The 22,046-nt window shown below is 43.3% G+C and overlaps 1 protein-coding gene and 1 pseudogene across 1 annotated transcript in view; both read right to left on the bottom strand.

Moving 5' to 3' along the window:
* Nucleotides 1–12,798, bottom strand: part of LOC126417101 (dynein beta chain, ciliary-like) — a 159,384-nt gene extending 146,586 nt beyond the window's left edge. The window contains exon 1 of the mRNA XM_050084996.1: nt 12,667–12,798. Coding sequence (XP_049940953.1) covers nt 12,667–12,798 — 132 coding nt within the window. The remainder of the gene's footprint in view (nt 1–12,666) is intronic.
* LOC126417918 (5S ribosomal RNA) lies at nt 6,442–6,559 on the bottom strand (annotated as a pseudogene).
* Nucleotides 12,799–22,046: the final 9,248 nt, after the last annotated feature.

Here is a 22,046-nt window from a genome sequence, read left to right as displayed (position 1 = left end):
AAATTTAAGTCTCTGCGGGAACCGCATTTTTTGATGATTTAATAGGACGCGGACAATCTTTCCTGTTGTCTACTGAAGCGTCGATACTAACCGTGGAATTATACGCCGTTCATCAAGCTATTCTGTACATAGCCGACTTACAAGTCAACGACATTCTAGTATGTACCAACTCGATGTGTGCCTCATTCTCTTTTACGAGAGCACACGACGGAAAAACTGTTGTGGACACAGACCGCAACCTCAAAGACACATGGTCTTCAGCAACAGATTCCACCCACTCTTGGTTTCTCAGTTTAACGCTAACGAGAAGAGAGGCTAAGAGACTAAGAGCAAGTCACATGAATACTAATAAAACGAGATATTTGTGAAAATTAATTCCATCTGCAAGCTGTGATTCCTGCCTCATTGACGAGGACATTGCACATATATTCATCGAACGTGACAACACCGTCATCCAAGAACAATTACACTGCAAAATATTTTTAAAATTAAGGACTGTTTTTATCTTAGTGTAACTCTTAGTTCCATGACTAGGTGCCGGCCGCGGTGGTCTAGCGGTTCTAGGCGCTCAGTCTGGGACCGCGCGACTGCTACGGTCGCAGGTTCGAATCCTGCCTCGGGCATGGATGTTTGTGATGTCCTTAGGTTAGTTAGGTTTAAGTAGTTCTAAGTTCTAGGGGACTGATGACCTTAGAAGTTAAGTCCCATAGTGCTCAGAGCCATTTGAACCATGACTAGGTCTGTTGCCATTTCATTCGTCTCTGTAGAAGTGGACCTTAAAATTTGAGAATATCTCTAACGTTTAATTATGTACGTGATGGACGAGTAGTCCTCATACCACTGAAACCCCTGTTTAGAATCAGATGTTACTGTGCAGGGATGTGAGCTATATTTCTCCCTATCAGTTGTTGGAATCAATCGTTGGAATACACGTTCACATATTTTCGGAGCGACCGGCCGCAGTGGCCGAGCGGTTATAGGCGCTTCAGTCTGGAACCGCGCGACCGCTGTCTCGGGCGTGGATGTGTGTGATGTCCTTAGGTTAGTTAGGTTTAAGTAGTTCTAAGTTCTAAGGGACTGGTGACCTCAGATGTTAAGTCCCGTACTGTTCAGAGCCATTAGGACCATTTTCGCAGCCACAGTCGCAGTCGTGAGGAGCGCTTAGTGACAAGTATGTGGATGCATGAACAACGACAAACATGGCAGAGAACGAGACAGATTATGGGAGCATTCTAGGAAAGGTTTAATACGGCTCCTCCACGAAAAGCAACACTTCTGGATTGGGAACGACTTGCTTTTGTTTTTGGCAGCGTTAAAGACAGGCAGCGGAGTGGAAGGAAGAAGACACGAGAAGAAACATGTGACGGAGTATCTGCTTCAACTGAAAAATCTTGGATGAAGTCTGTGGTGTCGCAGCCAGACACCACACTTGCTAGGTGGTAGCCTTTAAATCGGCCGCGGTCCGTTAGTATGCGTCGGACCCGCGTGTCGCCAGTATCAGTGATTGCAGACCGAGCGCCGCCACACGACAGCTCTAGTCTAGAGATACTCCCTAGCACTCGCCCCAGTTGTACAGCCGACTTTGGTAGCGATGGTTCACTGCCTGCATCCGCTCTCATTTGCAGAGACGACAGTTTAGCGTAGTCTTCAGCTACGTCATTTGCTACGACCTAGCAAGGCGCCATATTCAGTTACTATGTCTTCTGAACAGATAATATTGCGACTCATGTACCGTCAAGAGCGACGTTCATCATTAATGGATTAAAGTTAAGTATCAAACTAATTGCGTCCGCTTTCTGAATTCTAATTCGTTGTCATGTTCCAGACCTCTCGTCAGTATAGTTCTTCCCTCCTCGCGCCAGCCTGCCTGAGCTAAAACGCGTGCATTTCGGCCTCCTCTAGTAACACGGTGTTGGCTCTTCTGCCAACACAAAAAAGTCGACACGTAAACATGCTTCTGAACTCGGTGTACTGAAGACAATAACGCGAGATCACACGAACAAAGACTTTAAGGTCAGACCCTTTCGACCGATGATCGGAAACGATTTATCATGATACAGACTGGAATGAGCGTGTTTTAGGGTGCTGTTCTTTCGTAGCTCAATTTATAAGTGCAGTGAACCGTGTCAAGATCAAGTTTTCAGAAGAATGTGCCATTTATCACACCTCACTTACTAGAAATATTGTTGTTTGGACCAAAGAGAATCGTCGTTACTTAATCGAATTAGAAAGGAAACCGCCTGACGTAATTTTATGAGCAGCGAAGACGCCATAGCGTCTACTTGGAGCATACTTTCGTGAAGGGACTTAGAACGACACAGATTATTTACACATGTTACAAACATGGTTAACACCTCAGCTTGAGGAAAGAGGCCTCACAGGACTCATACGTTTGCACCAGGACGGAGCGCCTCCTCATTACGCTCTTGCAGTGCGCGAATTCCTAAATGAACACTTTCCATGGCGGTCGATAGGTTGTGGTGCAGCAGCACCAGCTGCCTTACAATGGCCGCCTAGAAGTCCTGCCCTCACCACACCTGATAACTCACTATGGGGAGTCAATAAAGCGCGCGTATCTGCATGTCGTTATGCATCAAGCGAAGAACGCAGCATGTCATTCTCAATGGAGAGAAGTCTTCCGAAGTAACAGTGATTTCGGGTGTGCCGCAGGGGAGTGTCGTAAGACCGCTGCTATTCACAATATACATAAATGACCTTGTGGATAACATTGGAAGTTCACTGAGGCTTTTTGCGGATGATGCTGTGGTATATCGAGAGGTTGTAACAATGGAAAATTGTACTGAAATGCAGAAGGATCTGCAGCGAATTGACGCATGGTGCAGGGAATGGCAATTGAATCTCAATGTAGACAAGTGTAATGTGCTGCGAATACATAGAAAAATAGATCCCTTATCATTTAGCTACAAAATAGCAGGTCAGCAACTGGAAGCAGTTAATACCATAAATTATCTGGGAGTACGCATTAGGAGTGATTTAAAATGGAATGATCATATAAAGTTGATCGATGGTAAAGCAGATGCCAGACTGAGATTCATTGGAAGAATCCTAAGGAAAAGCAATCCGAAAAATCAGAAAACAAAGGAAGTAGGTTACAGTACGCTTGTTCGCCCACTGCTTGAATACTGCTCAGCAGTGTGGGATCCGCACCAGATAGGGTTGATAGAAGAGATAGAGAAGATTCAACGGAGAGCAGCGCTCTTCGTTAAAGGATCATTTAGTAATCGCGAAAGCGTTACGGAGATGACAGATAAACTCCAGTGGAAGACTCTGCAGGAGAGACGCTCAGTAGCTCGGTACGGGCTTTTGTTGAAGTTTCGAGAACATCCCTTCACCGAAGAGTGAAGCAGTATATTGCTCCCTCCAACGTATATCTCGCGAAGAGACCATGAGGATAAAATCAGAGAGATTAGAGCCCACACAGAAGCATACCGACAATCCTTCTTTCCACGAACAATACGAGACTGGAATAGAAGGGAGAACCGATAGAGGTACTCAAGGTACCATCCACCACGCACCGTCGGGTGGCTTGCGAAGTATGGATGTAGATGTAGAACTGTGCAGTGCTGTTGAGGATGCATTTCGCACTATAGCACCGCTCGTGCTCAAAAAATATGTTAAGAAGAACATGGGGTGATCGTGACGGACGCTCATCGAGGAGATTTTGACGAAAAATAAGAGAACGACAGCTAAAAAAGTCGCTGCAGAACTGGACACCGCTCTCGCGAACCCTGTCGGCACCAAAGCTACACGAAGAGAGTTCCGGAAGCAGGGAATTGCAGGGTGAACTGGGATTCATAAACCTCTCACCAGCCATGCAAATACGCATAAGAGGGAAACGTGGTGTTGAAGCCGAAAAACCTGAACTATGGAGCACTGGAAGAAAGCCATTTGTTCAGATGTCTCCTGTTTCACCCTGTTTCCACCTTCTGACCTAGTCTATATCCTAAGAGTGAAACATGACTGGATTCGGTGATGGTTTGGGCAGCAATATCGTGCTCTTCCATGGGCTCCATGGTTACTTTGCAAGTCAAGAAGTATATGGCCATTTTGGCTCATCGGCTCCATCTCATGGTACAATGTTTGTTCCCCAATGGTGATATGGTGTTCCGAGAGGACAGCGCCTCTGTTCACATAGCTCACATCGTCCAGGACTGGTTTTGTCAGCACGAGGATGAATTACCGCATCTCCCGTGTCCGCTGCAGTCATCAGATCTCAGTGTTATTGAGCCTTTTTGATCTACACTCCTGGAAATGGAAAAAAGAACACATTGACACCGGTGTGTCAGACCCACCATACTTGCTCCGGACACTGCGAGAGGGCTGTACAAGCAATGATCACACGCACGGCGCAGCGGACACACTAGGAACCGCGGTTTTGCCCGTCGAATGGCGCTAGCTGCGCAGCATTTGTGCACCGCCGCCGTCAGTGTCAGCCAGTTTGCCGTGGCATACGGAGCTCCATCGCAGTCTTTAACACTGGTAGCATGCCGCGACAGCGTGGACGTGAACCATATGTGCAGTTGACGGACCTTGAGCGAGGGCGTATAGTGGGCATGCGGGAGGCCGGGTGGACGTACCGCCGAATTGCTCAACACGTGGGGCGTGAGGTCTCCACAGTACATCGATGTTGTCGCCAGTGGTCGGCGGAAGGTGCACGTGCCCGTCGACCTGGGACCGGACCGCAGCGACGCACGGATGCACGCCAAGACCGTAGGATCCTACGCAGTGCCGTAGGGGACCGCACCGCCACTTCCCAGCAAATTAGGGACACTGTTGCTCCTGGGGTATCGGCGAGGACCATTCGCAACCGTCTCCATGAAGCTGGGCTACGGTCCCGCACACCGTTAGGCCGTCTTCCGCTCACGCCTCAACATCGTGCAGCCCGCCTCCAGTGGTGTCGCGACAGGCGTGAATGGAGGGACGAATGGAGACGTGTCGTCTTCAGCGATGAGAGTCGCTTCTGCCTTGGTGCCAATGATGGTCGTATGCGTGTTTGGCGCCGTGCAGGTGAGCGCCACAATCAGGACTGCATACGACCGAGGCACACAGGGCCAACACCCGGCATCATGGTGTGGGGAGCGATCTCCTACACTGGCCGTACACCACTGGTGATCGTCGAGGGGACACTGAATAGTGCACGGTACATCCAAACCGTCATCGAACCCATCGTTCTACCATTCCTAGACCGGCAAGGGAACTTGCTGTTCCAACAGGACAATGCACGTCCGCATGTATCCCGTGCCACCCAACGTGCTCTAGAAGGTGTAAGTCAACTACCCTGGCCAGCAAGATCTCCGGATCTGTCCCCCCATTGAGCATGTTTGGGACTGGATGAAGCGTCGTCTCACGCGGTCTGCACGTCCAGCACGAACGCTGGTTCAACTGAGGCGCCAGGTGGAAATGGCATGGCAAGCCGTTCCACAGGACTACATCCAGCATCTCTACGATCGTCTCCATGGGAGAATAGCAGCCTGCATTGCTGCGAAAGGTGGATATACACTGTACTAGTGCCGACATTGTGCATGCTCTGTTGCCTGTGTCTATGTGCCTGTGGTTCTGTCAGTGTGATCATGTGATGTATCTGACCCCAGGAATGTGTCAATAAAGTTTCCCCTTCCTGGGACAATGAATTCACGGTGTTCTTATTTCAATTTCCAGGAGTGTATTTTGGAAAGAATGATACGTGATTGCTATCCACCTGTTCCCTGAACTTGCCACTATTTTGCAGGAGGAATGGCATAAAATTTCCTTGAAAACTATAAAGGATCTGTACTGATTCATTCCGAGACGCCTGAAAGCTGTTTCGAATGCCAACGGTTTTTCTGCTCCGCATTAGGCATGTTAATGTATTGTGTTTCTGGTGCTTCCATGTTTCTGCCCACCACCTGAATGTTTGACAATTTGAACCATTTCCTCTTGATTATACAGGTATTAAAGCTATTGCGCTCATTTTATAGGAAACTAACTGTTGTACTAGTAATTACGATGTGGAGAATGATTGCTTGTGATTAATACTTTAGTTTCCCAAGGATAAATGAAGATGAAAGAAACATTACCAGAAAGTAGAAGCTTTATAATTTCATCACTAAAAATATTTCAAAATGTGCCAGACTGCTAATTCGCTCCACGTCGTAGCTTCAAATTCGAAGTTTTTTGACAGATTATCACTTTGACGTACTAGGATGCCATTTTACAGTGCTAGAAACTAAAACTACAACTCCTCCCTACAGGGCATGAAGGCCCAACGGGACTGACCGGCCGCCGTGTCATCCTCAGCTCATAGGCGTCACTGGATGCGGATATGGAGGGGCATGTAGTCAGCACACCGCTCTCCCGTATGTCAGTTTACGAGACCGGAGCCGCTACTTCTCAATCAAGTAGCTCCTCAGTTTGCCTCACAAGGGCTGAGTGCACCCCACTTGCCAACAGCGCTCGGCAGACTAGATGGTCACCCATCCAAGTGCTAGCCCAGCCCGACAGCGCTTAACTTCGGTGATCTGACGGGAACCGGTGTTACCACTGCGGCAAGGCCGTTGGCATTTTACAGTGCTGTCGCAGCATAATTTATTAAAGCAGCGACTCAGTAATTCGTTGAAGTGCAACTCAAAACATATAAAGTAACTGAGGCTATTCCTTCTTTTCCTGTAGTAAAGTTGTGTTCAATCCAAAGACTGATTTGAACACAACAGTGCTTTACCAGGCATTGTCCTGTTGGAGGCGGTATGCATTTGCATTCCTCTGACCTTTGAACTGACTTATCCACCAATGTATAGAGGGACCTACAGTTTAACGGTATAATTCACCATTTTTTTCACATAAAAACATTGCCAGAGGTGAAACAGGTGATTAGAAACGGGTAAGAATCTTAGGACTGATCGGGGATCTAAACCAAGTGCTTATACTCCGGCACTGAGCCACCGAGCTACTTCTCCTATAACAATAAAAAGCAGCGACATCTAAGCTGTGTTAGTTATGACATGTCTTGAAACAACACATTTACATCAATATTGAAAAATGGCAATTTTACGCCTTGACTCACCATCCCCACCAGAAAAATTTTTGCGGACGCCCATGATGTCCCCGAAACGGTTTTTCCGTATACGGAACGGAAATTTTTGTTATTCGCGGTTGAACAAAGAAATGCACTTGCCTGTAATCGGCTCTTCTCACGCACCAGTTTTCTTTTTTCGGAGGACGGGTTATTGTACAGGTGCTTGGGAGGAAACACATAATTCAAATGAAAGTTTGAACGCGTGTGTTTGGAAGTTAGCCCCCAAGAATTTGCATTCTGGTGCGAAGACTGTGTGACTTTCCTGGCAGTGAGGAGCTTCAACGAAGGGTATTCAGTAATTTTGAAGACCATGACAACGATGGACGTCGCCCTGGGACTCTACTCGACGCAGTTCGCCAAACATTCCGACGACCACCGGATTCAAGGGGCCGAAAACTCCTAAAGAATCTTATATGCTTCGTTAACGTCGACTCAATTTTGATTTCAGACGAGCCGGATGACCTGTGACATACCGCGCGTGGAGGTCTACATCGAAATTTTGTTCCGTTCCGACGGCACTTCCGCCTTTCCGGTAGAAAAAATTCCAGTTTGTAGAGGAAATATCAAAAAACATTTTGACCAAATTTGGCACTGATAGCTATAACAGATCCCGAGAAAAAAATTCTCAAAGAACATGCTTTTTTCGGGCCAAATACAGTAAACCTCCCCTTAAGGAATGTTCGTTCCTGATATTGGCTGCAAATTGTTAAGGTGCCTACGAACTGAGCGTACAGAAGTCGTGCTAATTTAAAATGCAATATGTTTGTACTAGCGACTCACTAGCATTCAAAACCTGCAACGTGCTTACGGGAAGCCTTACGCTGCAATGTAATCACCTGACTCTGGAGGCTACGTATGTGAGTGACGAAACTCCAGTTATGCACTTCTGATGCTCACTCCATATATAGTTCGGGACGTCCGATTCCCACGATTCCCACGGATGGTTTAGTAACGCTCGCATCCAAAATGGCATTTTCGAAGTTTAAAATTACTTGAACAGAGAGTGATACACGTTTGCGCGCTATTTCCCCTCCCACCTAATTCTCATTTTTCCCACACAGAATCAATTTTAAAGTTTTTAGTCGAAAATATTTCACTTAAATAGTAGTTTATCAAACAACTGCAACTCGTTTTACTCCATGTTATTACTGTAACTCCCTCCCCACAGGCCATGAAGGCCCAACGGTACCGACCGGTCGCCGTGTCACCCGCAGCCCACAGGCGTCACTGGAAGCGGATATGGAGGAGCATGTGGTCAGGACACCGCTCTCCCGACCGTACGTCAGTTTACGAGACCGGAGCCACTACTTCTCGGTCAACTAGCTCCTCAGTTTGCCTCACAAGGGCTGAGTGCCTCCCGCTTGCCAACAGCGCTCGACAGACCGGATGGTCACGCATCTCCAAGCGCTAGCACAGCCCGACATCGCTTAACTTTGGTGGTCTGACAGGAAATTTTGAGAGGTTGTTCAGAGATTTTGGTATAAGGGACCACGGTCTGTGGCGGCTCGTTACAAAGTTATTGCACTTCGTTTCTGTACTGTACTCACAATAGTGCACAACAGTGCAAATGTCTCTCTTGTTTCCATTCGCTGACGGTATCTGCTGCACTCTTTTACTCGTTACCATTAAGTTTGCATTAAAATCTGTTCGGTACTGCCCATGCGTTAGTTGTGAGTTAACAGTAATACCCAGAAGTACAATGGATAGGTTTACTGATTAAAAGTTGGCCGATATGTATCTCGTGTATAGGACCCCTGAACGTAATGCAATAGCGACATAATGACGCTACGTTGAACTATTTTCGCAGCGACGGCGACCACGTCACAGCACTTTTGCGTCTCAGTGTTGTTGCATTACTCTGTGCTGTATGTTGCATACTTTGGTTATTGCAAATTTCAGGCTCCTTCACTGTTGTGAAGATATTTTTACAGAACCGGAGGTGATTGCAGTAACAAACCGAATAAATCGTAATTACATTATTATTCAGTAACAAGCCGCTGGAGCCCATGGGTCCCTTATCTCATAATATTTAGAAGATGTTCCTGAACCACCTCTGAAAATTTATCGGTAGAATTCTGGTTTACCCAGCACAATTGTTTTATTTAGGACACCACGGGCGTCCGCAGAAATTTTTCCAGTGGGGATGGTGAGTCAAGGCATAAAATTACCATTTTTGAATTTTTGATGTAAATGTTTTGAAGTAAATGTGTTGTTTCAAGACATGTCATAAGAGCTAAATTTTATAGGTGACTCAAAAGACACTAATACCAGAGAAATGATGATTATCCACTCTGTATATGAATAAAAAATACCTCCGTACTCCAGATTCTGAGATTGTGAACTCCCGTGGAGAATGCTATAATGCAAAGATTAATTAGGATTTAACACATTGTTGATAGCGGGGAGAATAGTGGTAGGGTACTAGCCTATTCGCGCACGACCGGAGAAAAACCCTACATAATTCGCTTGATATTATTTAAGGATATCGCGGATAATAAACATCTGGAAGGGGATTTTGATCCCTGGCGTCTCTGTCTTGATCACTAAACCAACTAGCTCGGTCCACAACCTGTAAAACATTTCTGATGAGCCGGCCGCGGTGACCGTGCGGTTCTAGGCGCTTCAGTGCGGAACCGCGCGACTGCTACGGTCGCAGGTTCGAATCCTGCCTCGGGCATGGATGTGTGTGATGTCCTTAGGTTAGTTAGGTTTAAGTAGTTCTAAGTTCTAGGGGACTGAGGACCTCAGATGTTAAGTCCCATAGTGCTCAGAGCCATTTGAATTCTGATGATTGTGATTTTAAAGGGACTTAACTACATGCCATTAGTTCCTTAATACCCTCATGACATTCGAAGAAGTGGATGGGATACACTTTTTCCAAAGGCTGTTGAGAGTTAGACAGGTCTATTTTTTTTGTTGTTGCGATAATCAAAACGCTTACGTCTAAGAATGAAGAAATCACTATTTTCTAATCTTTTCTCGCAGACTATTTACGCAGTAAGTAATGTAAAGTAATTCAAACGTTGGTTTGAACCGCACAACCTTCTTCTTTTTTTGCCACTGCCTTGTCCCGCATCATGCGCATGGTCGGCAGGGTTATGTACGGATTTGGCGTGGTTAATTTTAGGGGTTACCGGCTGCCCGCCCTGCTGCCACCCCCCATCCTCTGGGACAGAGTAAGTAAACCCCAGCAGTCCGGGTCTAATGCAAATCATGAAAGAGTGCGACTTTTATTTGAAATGTCTGTGAGTCATGTAACTGAGGCGGGACGTGGGGACCAGCCTGGTATCCATCTAGTGGGATGTGCAAAACCGCCTAAAAACCACATCTAGGCTGGCTGGCACACCGGCCCTCGTTGTTAAGCCGCCGGGCGGATTCGATCCGGGACCGGCGCGCCTACCCGAATCCAGGAAGCGCTCTCGGCTAACCTGGCAATCTATAAGATTATCCCCATAGCTAGGGCACGTTACGCAATCCAATTTGCAGGTTGCCTGCCTAACAGTTTCTAGGGGCAACAAAAATTTTATTTTCAATATTTCACGTAATAATGGACCGAATTTAAAAACTTTTAGTGCTGTCATAATGTAGTCATTAAGATATATAATCTAATGTTAAAAGTTTGTCACAATAAAACAAGCATTACAATTAGAAACTCTGTGTTTGTCTTGAGGCAATGTAACTGATGGCGTACTAATGCCCGGACATTATTCATCCAATGTTTGAGGGCACTTAGCGACTTCCAACACACTTTACACTTAACGTCAATTCTTTTTGAAACTTTTTCCTACCTGAGACACCCCAGAAAATGTTGAAAAGAAAAAGAGTTTATCTTTTCCTATATTTTCGCTGTTCGTGCATCAGGCATGACACATCACACACTACGTTTTAATTTATTACTTCTTTACTAATAAGTATATTCGTAACACATGTTGGAGACAGCATCCACATATACCAATAAGTGGAACTGCAAAATTATATCACTGTACGACATAAAATTCTGGAGAAATGCAGTCATAAACATTTAGATGCGTGTAAGCTACATAGCCTTTTCACGCTTTTAAGACTTCATCAAGCATGACCTTTTTATTTATTATTCTTTTCCACTAACTTTGCTAACACACTTTGCAGGCGGTATCTGCATGTGCCACTGTACGAGTCTACAAAACCACATCACTGTACGACACACAGTTCAGCAGACATGACGTCATACACGTTTAGAAGGGTGAAAACTATCTTGTACTTAAAATGGGGCGCAGAGAACATCGACATCCGCCGTGATATTTTAATTTATTACTCTGTTCGCAACACACTTTGTATACAGTATTTACACCTATCATTGAATGTACCTGCAAAACTATATCATTGTACGACACAATTCTGGAGATATGATGTCACAAACATTTAGATACGTGGTAAACTAGCTTTTTATTAAAACTGAGCTCAAATTACCCACTTTATATTCATACAGTGTTTCATAATGAGAGCGTTTAGCAATTCTAACTAACTTTAAGCATAGCTTCAAAACCTTTCGTAAGATTTTTCTCGCTTACTCGGTTAAAGCAAATATTTATCACATTACTCATTAATAATCATAGGTTTGAAGGTGTTTTATACATGGGAGCTCGATTCTTTAAAGTACCGGGGGTTTACTGGTGCTTTACTAAGTTTCCTCCGATCAATGAATTGATTTCCCTACTCTCTTGTGTGGGGGGGGTGATGGAGAGGGGGGAGGGGGGGGGGGGAGAGGAGCAACTGTTTAATAGGGACTCTTTAACAACGAAGCAGTTCTCACGTTTGGAAATCATTGTCAGAGATGAAAGAAGTAATAGAGTGTCATATCAAAATTTCAGTTTCCCCGCATCTGCCATATCTACTGAGGTTCTCCTGTGTACCTGAATTTCAATAGTCACTTTTACTTATTCCCAGCCCAATTGCTACTTTCCGCATTGCATGATTTTCCTCTCCAAGTCGATCCTTTTCTTGCCTTATTCGGTATATGAATTTTTGTCGTAGCGTGGAACAGATGATCAGAAATCAGCCCATTAGGAAATTGCGTAAAAACACCACATATAAAACTACTTCTGCTTCTCATCATTCAACACAATAAAGAAATTTTTCATCAAAATATGTAGCTACGGACATACATGCAACTGTTTTATGAAATGAAAAAAAAATTGTGATTCAGAGTTCACAGAGAGAAAGATATGCCAACACACGTTCAGAAACTTTATGAATGAGTGAAGTGTTCCATCGAGTTACGTCAATATATACCAAAATCCAGTTAAGACTGTTTAATCCAATCTGAGACAGTTAAGTACCTTACCCAACGATTTCGGTAGTTTTAACAATAAAGGCATAATTGGAAGCAAAAAGGACTTTACTTAAAAATATAAGCCTCGTTTGATTTTAGAATTAACAATTTATGCCTGTTATAAGCAAGTGAAATACAACGAAATATAGTAATATCCTCGTCTTACTAAGTTCTTTGACAGCAGCAAGCGATAATCTACAGACAGAACTTCAAGCATATTGCATCGTTTAGCAGACAATGAAAATGAAAATGAAAATGTAGGTGAAATTTATCTGTATCTCACCTTAAATTCGTCAGTGTTAATCATTTTAAGCCATTTCTCGGGCTTTATTCGTAAGGATTTTATGAGATAATTCATGATGAAGTCAAGCCGGGGATCGAATTCATCTTCTTCTTCTTGTTGCGCCTGCGCCATTTTACAGAGAGTGTGCTACGGGCTCAATTAATTATAATGTGCTACACTCTCTAAAATATGTGCTGGTGAATTAAAGTAGTATTGCTGCACGTTGCAGCAAAAAAGTAATATTTTCTTATTTCTGTAATCTGATGATCACATATTTCAACTTTAGTGTCAACGAGTACATCAGAAACAAAATGCATGCGATTTCTGTTGTGACATGGAGCAGAAATGAGATGATTTAATTTCTGTGCTGAAGCCCTAAATTAGAATATATTACTCTTGATATTGTTAATTAAGAAACGCCAATACTTTCAATTTTATAGTATAGTTTAGGTCTATTGGTTACTTTGTTTTAAGCTATTTTACAAACAATTAATACTATTATTAAGAGCTGCTACCCAAATTGGTGATTAATTAAAAAAAATAGCAAAGAGTTACATTGTGTTCTGCATCATATTTAGAATTGATAGTTGTTAGACCCAAACTAGACAGATGGCATCGTAAATCTCTTGTTGTGAATTCAAATATGAGATAAGTGATTTAATTTTGTTATACAGAGAAAGATAATCTTAAAATATTTGTAATGGTGAAAACGTTCTTGTTAGCCATGTTTTTTCTCTGTCATCCTTCCGAAACCGTCGGTGATGGAAGCCAACATTATATTTCTGTTACACGAATTAACGAGTTTAAAAAACGTGTTATCAAAATTTCAGCGGAGACGAGTGTAATTTTGTAGTAGTGCTAGTTGCGTTGCCCGGCAACCGCTGTAGGCCTACAATATATCGTGTTTAATAATATGGAGGATCTGGGGAATGAATTTCTTGTAACCGAGAAAACCTACTGTTTACTAAGAGAGCAAGTTCGTAGAAAATTCTGAAGTAGTTTTCCCTTAAGTGAATCTCGTTAGCTGTTTTGTCATTAACGTGAAAGCATCTCTGTCGTTATATAAGATTTCTGTTTGAAGAAATCATCTTCTTTTTTTTTTTGAGTGAGCTATCAAATACGGATGTGTCATATGTACATCATCTTGGAAACTTCATAAAATTAACATTCGAAACAACTTAAAACAGTAACTTGTTGTTGTGGTCTTCAGTCTGAAGACTGGTTTGATGCAGCTCTCAATGCTATTCTATCTTGTACGAGCCTCTTCATCTCAGAATAACTATTTCAACCTTTATCCCTCTGAGTCTGCTTACTGTATTTTTCTCTTGGTCCCCCACTACGATTTTTACCCTCCCCCCCCCCCCTCACTTCTCTCCAATACTAAATTGTTGATGTCTTGATGTCTCAGAATGTGACCTACCAATCGATACCTTTTTTTTCGTCACAAGTTGTGCCACAAATCTCTTGTCTGCCCAATTCTATTCAGTACCTCCTCATTAGTTACGTCATCTACTCATCTATCACTCAGCATTCTTCTATAACACCATACTTCGGAAGGTTCTATTTTCTTTTCGTCTAAACTGTTTATCATCCATGTTGCACTTCCATAAATGGCAACACTCGAGCAAATACTTTCAGAAAAGACTTCCTAGCACTTAAATCTATATTCGATGTCCAAAAATTTCTCTTCTTCAAAAATGCTTTTCTTGCCATTGCCAGTCTAGGTTTTATATTCTCTCTACCTCGGCCATCAATAGTTATTTTGCTGCCCAAATAGCAAAACTTGTGTATTACTTGAAGTGGCTCGTTTCCTAATTAAATGCCTTAGCATCACCTGATTTAATTCAACTACATTCCATTACTCTCGTTTTGCTTTTGTTGATGTTCATCTTATATCCTCCTTTCATGACAATTTCCATTCCGTTCAACTGTTTTTCCATGTCCTTTGCTGTGGTGGTGGTGGTGGTTAGTGTTTAACGTCCCGTCGACAACGAGGTCGTTAGAGACGGAGCGCAAGCTCGGGTTAGGGAAGGATTGGGAAGGAAATCGGCCGTGCCCTTTCAAAGGAACCATCCCGGCATTTGCCTGAAACGATTTAGGAACATCACGGAAAACCTAAATCAGGATGGCCGGAGACGGGATTGAACCGTCGTCCTCCCGAATGCGAGTCCAGTGTGCTAACCACTGCGCCACCTCGCTCGGTTCCTTTGCTGTCTCTGACAGAATTACAATGTCATGGGCAAACCTCAAAGTTTTTATTTCTTTTCCCTGAACTGTAATTCATACCCCAAATTTTTCTTTGGTTTCCTTTACTGCTATTTCAATATACAAATAGAAAACATTGGGGATAGGCTACAACCCTGTCTTACCCTTCTCAACCATTGCTCCCCTCTAATGTCCCTCGACTGTTAATATCTGCCGTCTGGTTTCTGTGCAAGTTGTAAATAGCCTTTCACTCCCTGTATTTTACCCCGGCTACCCCCAGAATTTCGAAGGGAGTATTGCAGCCAACACGGTCAAAAGCTTTCTCTAAGTCTAGATGTGCTATAAACGTAGGTTTGTCTTTATTTAACCGATTTTCTAAAATAAGTCGTAGGGTCAGATTGTATCGAGTGTTCCTAGATTTCTCTGGAATCCAAACTTATCTTCCACGAAGTCGGCTTCTACCAGTTTTTCCATTATTCTGTAAAGAATTCGTGCTAGTGACTTATTGAACTGGTAGTGCGGTAATTTTCACACTCGCCAGCAATTGATTTCTGTGGAATCTTAGTTGTTACATTCTTCTCGAAGTCTGAGGACATTTCGCCTGTTTCATACATCTTGCACACCAGATGGAAGAGTTTTGCTATGGCTGGGCTGGCTCTTCCAAGACTATCAGTAGTTCTGACGAATATCGTCTACTCCCGGCGCCTTGTATCGACTTCCACTACCGCTCCTTAATTTCAATACACTCAGTAAATGACAACCAGTTCTCTATAGATAAGGTCTAATACCACGTGTCTAACACCGTGGGTACGGTTGAGGAAGCAGAAGAGTAGTACAACAGTTGTACACATGTCATGAGTTTTGCTTGTGGTCATAGAGATACGGTATGTACCTATCTGTTATGTTTGTTTACCTATTTTCCGACCCGCATTTGGTGCAACTGTGTCGTTCCCTGTAGTGATGTGATGTGCACAGCGAACGGCAAGTGTTGCTATGATACATTACATGTAGTTCCTGCACGTCATTTCCTTCGTAACATTGAAGTGTGCACGTCGCTAGTATGGCTGCACGACTGGAGATATCCATAGGAAAACGTGCTGCAATTGTAGCACTTAGCCAAGTAGGTTTATCTATTCGTCAAATAGCGAAACAGTGCAGTATGTCTAGAGGGGTGAGTGCAATACACCCTTCACCGCCAGAAGAAAACAAGTAGCAATAAGAACAATAAAACAACTACATCTATATCTACATCTACATCCATACTCCGCAAGCCACCTGACGGTGTGTGGCGGAGGGTACCTTGAGTACCTCTATCGGTTCTCCCTTCTATTCCAGTCTCGTATTGTTCGTGGAAAGAAGGATTGTCGGCATGCTTCTGTGTCGGCTCTAATCTCTTTGATTTTATCCTCATGGTCTCTTCGCGAGATATACGTAGGAGGGAGCAATATACTGCTTGACCCTTCGGTGAAGGCATGTTCTCGAAACCTTAACAAAAGCCCGTACCGAGCTACTGAGCGTCTCTCCTGCAGAGTCTTCCACTGGAGTTTATCTATCATCTCCGTAACGCTTTCTCGATTACTAAATGATCCTGTAACGAAGCGCGCTGCTCTGCGTTGTATCTTCTCTATCTCTTCTATCAACCCTATCTGGTACGGATCCCACACTGCTGAGCAGTATTCAAGCAGTGGGCGAACAAGTGTACTGTAACCTACTTCCGTTGTTTTCGGATTGCATTTCCTTAGCATTGTTCCAATGAATCTCAGTCTGGCATCTGCTTTACCGACGATCAACTTTATATGATCATTCCATTTTAAATCACTCCTAATGCGTACTCCGAGATAATTTATGGAATTAACTGCTTCCAGTTGCTGACCTGCTATTTTGTAGCTAAATGATAAGGGATCTATCTTTCTATGTATTCGCAGCACATTAACTTGTCTACATTGAGATTTAATTGCCATTCCCTGCACCATGCGTCAATTCGCTGCAGATCCTCCTGCATTTCAGTACAATTTTCCATTGTTACAACCTCTCGATACACCACAGCATCATCTGCAAAAAGCCTCAGTGAACTTCCGATGTCATCCACAAGGTCATTTATGTATATTGTGAATAACAACGTTCCTATGACACTGCCCTGCGGCACACCTGAAATCACTGTTACTTCGGAAGACTTCTCTCCATTGGGAATGACATGCTGCGTTCTGTTATCTAGGAACTCTTCAATTCAATCACACAAGTGGTCTGATAGTCCATATGCTCTTACTTTGTTCATTAAACGACTGTGGGGAACTGTATCAAACGCCTTGCGGAAGCCAAGAAACACGGCATCTACCTGTGGACTCGTGTCTATGTCCCTCTGAATCTCGTGGACGAATAGCGCGAGCTGGGTTTCACGCGACCGTCTTTTTCGAAACCCATGCTGATTTCTACAGAGTAGATTTCTAGTCTCCAGTCTCGAACATAATACGTGTTCCAAAATTCTACAACTGATCGACGTTAGAGATATAGGTCTATAGTTTTGCACATCTGTTCGACGTCCCTTCTTGAAAACGGGGATGACCTGTGCCCTTTTCCAATCCTTTGGAACGCTACGCTCTTCTAGAGACCTACGGTACACCTCTGCAAGAAGGGGGGCAAGTTCCTTCGCGTACTCTGTGTAAAATCGAACTGGTATCCCATCAGGTCCAGCGGCCTTTCCTCTTTTGAGCGATTTTAATTGTTTCTCTATCCCTCTGTCGTCTGTTTCGATATCTAGCATTTTGTCATCTGTGCGACAATCTAGAGAAGGAACTACAGTGCAGTCTTCCGCTGTCAAACAGCTTTGGAAAAAGACATTTAGTACTTCGGCCTTTAGTCTGTCATCCTCTGTTTCAGTACCATTTTGGTCACAGAGTGTCTGGACATTTTGTTTTGATCCAACTACTGCTTTGACATAAGACCAAAATTTCTTAGGATTTTCTGCCAAGTCAGTACATAGAACTTTACTTCCGAATTCATTGAACGCCTCTCGCATAGCCCTCCTCCCACTACATTTCGCTTCGCGTAATTTTTGTTGGCAGCAAGGCTTTGGCTATGTTTATGTTTGCTGTGAAGTTCCCTTTGCTTCCGCACCAGTTTTCTAACTCGGTTGTTGTACCACGGTGGCTCTTTTCCATCTCTTACGATCTTGCTTGGCACAGACTCATCTAACGTATATTGTACGATGGTTTTGAACTTTGTCCATTGATCCTCAACACTATCTGTACTTGAGACAAAACTTTTGTGTTGAGCCGTCAGGTACTCTGTAATCTTCTTTTTGTCGCTTTTGCTAAACAGAAAAATCTTCGTACCTTTTTTTAATATTTCTATTTATGGCTGAAATCATCGATTCAGTAACCGCTTTATGATCGCTGATTCCCTGTTCTGCGTTAACTGTTTCAAATAGTTCGGGTCTGTCACCAAAAGGTCTAATATGTTATCGCCACGAGTCGGTTCTCTGTTTAACTGCTCAAGGTAGTTTTCAGATAAAGCACTTAAAAAAACTAAAAGTTATGATAAATATATCAGAATTACCAGTAAGAGAAATAGATTCAAAACAGCACCCCAAATTCGTGTAGAATTGGTAGAAGTGAACACGACAAAAATATCTGTTGCTACAGTAAAAAGGAGACTGACTGAAGCCGGCTTGAAAGGCTGTGTTACAGCAATAAAACCCATTCTAAGGCCCATAAATAAACAGAAGAGACTAGAATGGGCTAGAAAACATCGTAATTGGACATCGGAAGAGTGGACGAAGGTGTTATTCACCGATGAATCGAAGTTGGAGATTTTTGGGACTAGAAGGAGAATGTTTGTTCGCCGATTTGTAAAGGAAAGGGTAGCCCAGCAGCGTATTCTACCTACATTTAAATACGGTGGAGGTTCTATTATGGCTTGGGAACGTTTTGCCGGAGATAGATTTGGCGACATTGTGAAAAAAGAAGGATATATGGATCAGAAGCAGTACCACCGCATAATTCAGTATCATGCAATACAAAGTGGATTGCGCTTAATAGGGGAAAGCAGAATAATGATTCAAAACATCGGTTGGCGTACTGTACGAACTACATTGCATCAAAGGAAAAACAGGAAGTACTGAATGATATGGTATGTCCGTCCCAAAGCCCATTGAAATGTTCTGGGATGAAGGGGACAGACATATCAAGGAAGTTAATATATTCAGCAAGGAACATCTCTGGAATATTGTTAAGGATGTGTGGAATCATATAGATTCACGATACCTACAAAAACTGATTGACCGCATGCTTCGAGTTTGTAAGATAGTCATTAAATTTAAAGGAAGCTACTTTGATGAAAGTAAAATATAATGATGATGATTGTATTATGTATGTGGAAGTTAATATAATTATAATTTGTGAGAAATAACGTTTGATTTGTGTTGTAAATCTGAAATGCCGGGGTGTATTGAAATTAATGAGCGGTAGTGTAGATCTTTCAGAGCTCTGTCAAATTTTTCTCGCAGTATCATATCTCCAATCTCATCTTCATCTACATCCAATTCTCTTTCTACAATATTGCCTTCAAGTTCAACTCCCTTGTATTGAGCCTCTACATACTCCTACCACCTTCCAGCTTTCCCTTCTTTACTTAGCACTGGTTTCCCATGTGAGCTCTTGATATTGATACAGCTGCTTCCATTTTGCCCAAAGGCCTCTTTAATTTTCCGGTTGGCGTTGTGTATCTTTCGCCTAATGAAATATGCTTCTAAATTCTTACATTTGTCCACTTGTCCTCTAGCCATTCCCACCGCTTGCTTCATTTACTGCATTTATACCTGTATACTTTCTCCCTTCATCAGTTAAATTCACTTTCTCCTGTCTTAGCCGATGATTTCTACTAGTGCTTGTCTTTTTACATATTTGATTCTCTGCTCCTTCACTAATTCATCCCTTAAAGCTGCCCATTCGCCTTCTACCGTATTCCTTACCGCTGTCCTAGTCAGCCGCTGCCTAATGCTCCCTCCGAAACTCTCAGGAACCTCTGGTTCTTCTGGCTTATCCAGGTCCCATCTCCTTACTTTCCTATTTTTTTCCAATTTCTTCAGTTCAATTTCTTCAGTTTTAATCTACCATATACGACCAATAAATTGTGGCCAGGAAATATTTTGCAATTTAAAACCTAGTTTCTAAATCTTTGTTTTAGCATTATACGAGTATAATCAATGTAGAACCTTCCAGTGTCTCCAGGTCTCTTCCAATGTATACAACCTTCTATCATGATTCTTAAACCAAGTGTTAGTGCTAATTAAATGATGCTCCATACAAAACTCTACCAGGTAGCGGCCTCTTCCATTCGTTTCCCCAGGTCCATATTCACCTACTATTTTTCCTTCTCTTCCTTTTCGCACAACCGAATTCCAGTCCCCCTTCACTATTAAATTTTCGTTTACTGTCTGAATATTTTCTTTTATCGCGTCATACATTTCTTCGATCCCTTCATCATTTGCGGAGCTAGTTAGCATGTAAACTTGTACTACTGTGCTGGGTGTGGGGTTCATGTCTATCTTGGCTATAATAATGCGTTCACTGTGATGTTCACAGTAGCTTACCCGCTTTCCTATTTTCTTAGTCATTATTAAACATACTCCTGCAGTATCCCTATTTGATTTTGTGTTCACCTGACCTGAAGTCCTGCCATCGAATTTCACTAATTCCCACTATATCTAACTTCAACCGATCCATTTCCATTTTTAAATTTTCTACCCACGCTGCGATCCGCAGAATGTCAGTTTTGTTTCTCCTAATGATGACATCCTTCTGAATAGTTCCTGCCCGGAGATCTGAATGGGGGACTATTTTACCTCCGGAATATTTTATCCAAGAGGGCGCCATCATTATTTAACCAAACAATAGAGCTGCATGCCGTCGGGAAAAATTACAGCTGTAGTTTCTGTTGTGTCTAGACAAGACAGCCTAGACACAATGAGAGGAAGCCGAAAGGCACGCGCTACGCTCACGCAGATGGGCGTGAGGTCTGAAACAGGATAAGTAATGAATGCTATAAAGAAAAGTACGTAGCTTCTGGAATGCTTAACTTTAATCCATCCTTTTGGGTACATCTGGAGATTGTGGCGATACAAGTGAGACTCTTTAGATACATGCAATGTTACTAATGGCGCCTTGCTAGGTCGTAGCCATTGACTTAGCTGAAGGCTATTCTAACTATCGGCTCGGCAAATGAGCGAGGCTTCGTCAGTGTGCATCGCTAGCTACGTCGTCCGTACAACTGGGGCGAGTGCTAGTCCGTATCTCGAGACCTGCCTTGTGGTGGCGCTCGGTCTGCGATCACACAGTGGCGACACGCGGGTCCGACATGTACTAATGGACCGCGGCCGATTTAAAACTACCACCTAGCAAGTGTGGTGTCTGGCGGTGACACCACAGTTTCCCCTTGCTTTCAGCTAATCGTAGTACCAGTACATCAAAGCCGTTTTGGTTGATGTTACAAGGCCAGATCAGTCAATCATCCTGACTGTTACCCCTGCAACTACTGAAAAGGCTGCTGCCCCTCTTCAGGAACCACAAGTTTGTCTGGCCTATCAACAGATACCCTTCAGTTATGGTTGCACCTGCGGTACGGCTATCTGTCTCACAAGCAAGCCACCACGGTGATGGCAAGGTCATGGTTCATAGGGGTGAAACAATAACTTAACTAACTGTATTACTACACTATCACTCAGGTAAATGTAAATGACGAAATACCATTAGTTTTACTTCCTCTGAATCTATTGTAGTGTGCTGTGCATCTTTCTGGCTGTAATCAGACTGTTTCGTCGAAGTGTTCGTTGTGGTCGTTGTTTCTCTGCAAATAAATCGACCATCGCGACTAAAAAGCAATTATGGGCACCTCCAACTGCAATTGCAATGTATCGACCGCACAGGAAGTCATATTAGCGTCAGGGAAAGGCTCGAGAAACTGAGACAGTGCTTCTTCAAGTCAACTGTGTTTATTCCTTTTTGTGATGACGCTGCTCGGAAATCTGCCAAAACAATGTAACATAGTCGTCTTTCTCCGTAACGTAATAGTATTTAGCCATAAGAACAAAGTGTTGCAATCTTTTTGAAATAACGGATCGAAAAAGCTTACTTTCGCAGACAGCAACACTGCGCAAAGTGGAAAGCATGTCGCATAAA

Source organism: Schistocerca serialis, chromosome 8 (genome assembly GCF_023864345.2).
Source record: "Schistocerca serialis cubense isolate TAMUIC-IGC-003099 chromosome 8, iqSchSeri2.2, whole genome shotgun sequence".
Lineage (NCBI taxonomy): Eukaryota > Metazoa > Arthropoda > Insecta > Orthoptera > Acrididae > Schistocerca > Schistocerca serialis.
This window is presented reverse-complemented; position numbering and strand designations above follow the sequence as displayed.